The 5,120-nt window shown below is 33.7% G+C and overlaps 2 protein-coding genes across 3 annotated transcripts in view; one reads left to right on the top strand and one right to left on the bottom strand.

The window, feature by feature from the left end:
- The first annotated feature begins 776 nt into the window (after positions 1 to 776).
- On the top strand, positions 777 to 2,335 carry LOC106745966 (zinc finger protein 511). Its single transcript, XM_014622043.1, has 3 exons — positions 777 to 1,093; positions 1,338 to 1,539; positions 1,665 to 2,335. Exons 1-3 carry the CDS (start codon positions 954 to 956, stop codon positions 2,100 to 2,102), a joined length of 780 nt encoding a protein of 259 aa, XP_014477529.1. The 5' UTR covers positions 777 to 953; the 3' UTR covers positions 2,103 to 2,335.
- A 327-nt stretch (positions 2,336 to 2,662) lies between these two features.
- LOC106745965 overlaps positions 2,663 to 5,120 on the bottom strand; it is an 8,669-nt gene continuing 6,211 nt past the window's right edge. For both annotated transcript variants that reach the window (XM_014622041.1, XM_014622040.1), the window contains one exon: positions 2,663 to 3,900. In XM_014622041.1, coding sequence (XP_014477527.1) covers positions 2,688 to 3,890 — 1,203 coding nt within the window. In that variant the 5' untranslated portion in view covers positions 3,891 to 3,900 and the 3' untranslated portion in view covers positions 2,663 to 2,687. The remainder of the gene's footprint in view (positions 3,901 to 5,120) is intronic.

Genomic DNA, 5,120 nt, shown 5'->3' on the forward strand with positions numbered 1-5,120 from the left:
ATATAGCACATATATCCAAGGAACGTCCTAAAAACGTCCAGAGACGTCTCTACGTCCTAAGGATGTCTACAGATCATCTATCGGATATGATGTGCTGTATGAGTTATATTTAAACCTACCTTGAGTTTATCTTCAGGTGTTTTATAGTTAATGAAATGAGCCGTACAGCAACTGAAGATAAACTTGTGACGATCTTGAATATAATCCGACTCTGAATACCGATCTATATAAGTTACACGCGAACGCGTTCTTTCGCTATTACTGCTCCGATACTTTTCTACTGTTTTTGTCGTACGAACGCACAGAACCGAGTGTGTGAAGCAAGGTACAGTTTTGGCCTCCTTTGCTACACCCGAAAACGTAAACACTAACAACACCGCGTGAATAGCTTGCTAAATGTATGCTATCCTGCCTAAACGACCTTTATTCGAGAACATATGCACACATTTCCGCATTATTTTTAAGGACCGTCCCGTTTAACGACTTACGCGTATCATGATCCGCCATTATTACTGTAAATTCAAATTTCGATTATCGCAATATGCGTGATACATCGATGTGTCGGTAGTTGGTAGTAATCGATTTCAGCACGATAACCAATCAGCATTGAGTATGTCTGAGTGCAGACTGACTTAACAGATGTCGCTTGTAGTATCTGGTCTGTTCTTTTCAGCTGCATTGCTGAACTAGTAAATTAAATTAGAGTGAGACAAGTATATTTTGTTTCACTCTAACTTATTGCATCAGTTCAGCAGCGCAGATAAAAAGAACGGACCAATAATATACAGTTCATGCTCCAAAGTAAATACAACACTAACATTATTCTTCGTAATTTACAAATAAATGTGTTAAAACGTTAATACGGGCATGCTAAAAGAAATAAATTGCATTTGCATTAAATTCTTGGAGAAAACGAATGATTTAGTTGTATAGTGTTCAATAAAGTGTTAAGTATGGAAGAGGTTCTGAAACAATTAGGGGTTGGAATCCGACCTGTGAATGATCCTTTCTTTGACGACTCCTATCAAACTTGTAAAGTTTTCCAAAGGAAAGGAGTTACGGTCGATGACGATGAAGAATTATGTCACGAAGTGTGAGTTTAAACAATAATACTTGCAGAAAGTCTCATTATAACCTTGAAATATATTAGCTTTCATACGATAATAATGCTAATATTATGTCTTCAATTTTTGCTCACGAAATTATATATGATCTCTTTTTTTAAGGATTTTATTTTTAACAAGGATTCTTAGAAAATCAAAATTATTAAAGGTTTACTTCAATCGTATAGAGGGAAGGATTGGTTTAAAATAAGATCAATATTTGTTTTATTTCAGTGTCGGAGAATTTCCTTGTTACGTCTCAGGATGCAAAAGCACTTTTCAAACGTTGCTTGATTATGAGATGCATTACAATACTTCTCATCGGTATGTTTGTACAGAATGTAAGACATCTAGGCCAAATCCACGACTATTAGAAATCCATATCCAAGAGTTGCATGATGCTTTCTTCAAAGTTTTATCAGAAAAACAGGCTATGGTAATAACAATGTTTATGTATTTATATATATATGTTAATTTTATCATATATGTTACACTTAATGTAAAATATTAAGTATAATATATAATTAAATATCTACTTAATATAAATAATATTTATTCCAGTATCAGTGTTATGATTCTGAATGCGACATAAAGTTTAATAACCCAGTGGAAAGGAGAGAGCATTGCATTCAAATACACAAGTTTCCGAAGAAATATCGATTTGATGACACTTCACTTTATAATACGAAGGAAAAATCAGATAAAATGGAAATTGATGATGTTGGTAAAAGCCAGAAAAATGCTAAAGTAATTTTAAATAAAAATAACAAAAGTAAGATGTTCACAAAAGCTGCTACTAGTAAAATTTGTGTAAATACTGACAGTGTAAAAACAATTCCATCAACTGATACAAAGACAAACTTTACATCACCATTAATTTTTCTACCTAGACAAGTACAAAGGTCTTTTTCAAAAGTACTTACAAATAATCAGAATAGAGAAAGAAATGTTCTCGAATCACATACTATGGTGGAACTAGCAGATTCATTGCCTGATTGACATATTGAGATGAATTTAAAAGTTTTCTTCTTATTTCGTTGACATATCTGCATAAATTCCAAAAGTGTATCGATTTTATCGAGATGACTGATAAATTTGAATAAAATATTTGAGTGTAAAGTGTACATAAATCACACATTGATATTCTAACGAAATGAAAATTATTTTATTTAAAAATGTAAAAATTTACACAACTTAAATAGTAATACCCACTTTATAATATATAGGAAACCCCACGTTCATTTATACAAATTAAGTCAGTTATAGTAATCAATTATAGTAATCAAACAACTTTTGTATAAAACATTGTTCTATAAAATGCTTTGTTTCTGAGGTATATGTTTGTCACACTTTAACTGATTCACCCCATTAAGCAGCTTTAAGAATTTATCGTTAATAATAAAGTTCCTAATAGCTAACTGTTAGTTATAGAAATTTGAATCTGAACCTGAATTGATATTTTGATATTTGACATATGTAAAACATATTGATATAAATATAATATACAATATAAATATATAGATATATACTGCAATGAATTTGGGGTCGAGTATATATCATTAAACAAAATTAACAATATTTTAGTTAAGTGGGGTTTTCGTCTTCCGTGTCGAGAGTTATCAGTACACTTAACAGACACTCGTTTCCCTCGAACTCTCTACGATCAAATTGCATATTTTGTTGCTTTGCTATTTTTAAAATTTTATACATCCCACACCAGAGCTTCATATTTTGTTCTTCAAGAAAAGCTGTTCTAACGGCAAGTTCGTCCTCTTTCACCCGTCGATTGTCCCTAGAACGTTTCGCTGCTGCGTTGTTCTTTTTCCTTCTCTCCAAATAGGCCTGATCTTTATCGGTAGTGCTACTAGTGGGTGATCCGCTTCTGTTGGGAGTCCTGCGCATTTTACTATTTGTACTTTCATTTTCTGTGTGCCTGACTTGTTCAAGTATCTCTTTCCGGAACTTGTTGTACACATTAGATGTGGCTTGGCTGCCTACGCTCAAGACCAGAGGATCTCTCGGGTAGGCCTTGAATGGTCTCGCTGAGGTTCTAATCGCTTTTAATATTTCTGCCGACTTTTGCACGTCCGAGAACGGCATCGTCGATGACGCCTGAGATGACGATGACGCCTGAGGTGACGATGACGATGAAAAATTTGATGTTTCCATACCGTTCACCGGCGGAAACGGACTTATCGTATTTGATGCCATCGATATCGAGTGATTATGCGATATTGACTGTCCGGTTGGCAAAGGGCTGTTGCTAGCGCTGCTGTTGAATTGATTGCTGTTGATCACTTCAGCATTGGCCTGATTGACGTGACTGCTATTGATATGATTCATCCAACTGATGTTGAGCTGTCTATGTTGCATTCGGTCAGTATTGATCCGATTGTTGATCTGATTAGAACTGGTCTGATCGTTTTTGATCTCGCTGTTGATCAGAACATTATTAATCTCGCTGTAGTTGATTTGGCTATCATTATTGGTCCGCTCATTTTCCTCCTGCGGCAATTTATGTTTCACAGAAAATCCCCCCATATTGGTTTTCATGAGATAACTCATCAACGTGAGCGGACTATTGTTGATACTTGGTTGTTGTATCAATTGTTGCATGTTCATCTCATTAGACGAGATCAAAGGTGCGGGAGTAAATGCCGGTACATTTACAACCACAGACGTTGATGGTTTGCATGATAGATCTAATGCCATCGGTGAATTTGGGTAGGTCTTTGAACCTGAACCAACCTCGAATGGAGAATTTTCCGAGCCCTCTCCCCGGACCATTGTTGTTTAACTGCAGAGCAAAATCAATTGAAAATTATTCGCGTGATTCCTTATTTAATTCCTTAATTAATTAATTAATTTATTTCTGTTAACCGAGTAACTTATTTTACACAATTAGGGAAAAAGAAAACAGAAAGATACGCAAAGGAAATGCCGGAAAATAGTTAACGTACAAAGAAAGCTTAAAACTAACACATAAATAATATAAAAAAGAAAAATAGAAAAATAAATTATAAATCAAGACATTCTGCAGTGATAATGTCAAAGCGAGAGAGTAGAATGTTTAATTTTGGAGAAAGAGTTGGGGGAGAGTCGCAAGATTGTAAGGCGTGACATGCAAAGTTACAAATCTTAGTTATTAGAACACTGTGCGAAAGATATGAGCGATGAAAGATAGGGCGAAATAGAGGAACAACGCGAATGAGTCTCGGGCAAGCATTAAAATTTATCAATGATAAGAGCGAGGGGCAACTAAGATTTCCAGCAGTTATTTTATACAAGAAAACTGCGTCAGTCATCCGTCTACGAACCTCGAATGTGAAAAGGTTAATTTAAACATAATACATGAATAATCATATCAATATCTTCCCATAGGCGAACCAATTCGAAAGCTGAAGAATCTTAGAAACCTATGCTGCACTCTTTCTACTTGAGTTATGTAAATCTTCCGATAAGGAGACCATTAGCATATTCGAGATAGGGGCGAAAGATGGGCGAAAGATACGTACATAAGTCTAAATGTGAAAGAACTTCTGAAATCACGAGAGAAACGCTTAATCAAGCCAAGTAGTTTTAAAGCCTACCTAACGTTGTTTACATGATGCATAAGGAAGGGAGGAATCAACAATCAACATCCTAGATCTCGCATCTTCTCTATAGAAGCCAATGACATATTATTCAATTGAATAACTAAAATGAATGAAATTACAAATACCGAGAAAACGCATCTTGAAACATTTAGAAATATTGAGCCACAAGCAATTATCAACACACCAAACTGCGCGTACGAATGTGTTTAATTATATTAATATATATATATTATATATATTAATTATTATATATATTATATTATTAATAATTAATATATATATTATATTATTAATAATTAATATATATATTATATTATATTAATATATATACATTATATATATTAATTATATATATATTATATATATTAATTATTATATATATTAATATAATTAAACACATTCGTACGCGCAGTTTGGTGTG

Source organism: Dinoponera quadriceps, unplaced genomic scaffold, assembly GCF_001313825.1.
Source record: "Dinoponera quadriceps isolate SergipeBrazil2010 unplaced genomic scaffold, ASM131382v1 scaffold1872, whole genome shotgun sequence".
NCBI classification, from domain to species: domain Eukaryota; kingdom Metazoa; phylum Arthropoda; class Insecta; order Hymenoptera; family Formicidae; genus Dinoponera; species Dinoponera quadriceps.

What these genes read in the sequence shown, in the direction of transcription:
- LOC106745966 (XM_014622043.1), top strand. Translation starts at nt 954, where the DNA reads ATGGAAGAGGTTCTGAAACAATTAGGGGTTGGAATCCGACCTGTGAAT. An exon ending in GAAGAATTATGTCACGAAGT is followed by an intron (nt 1,094 to 1,337) that starts GTGAGTTTAAAC and finishes GTTTTATTTCAG; the next exon opens with TGTCGGAGAATTTCCTTGTT. An exon ending in TATCAGAAAAACAGGCTATG is followed by an intron (nt 1,540 to 1,664) that starts GTAATAACAATG and finishes TATTTATTCCAG; the next exon opens with TATCAGTGTTATGATTCTGA.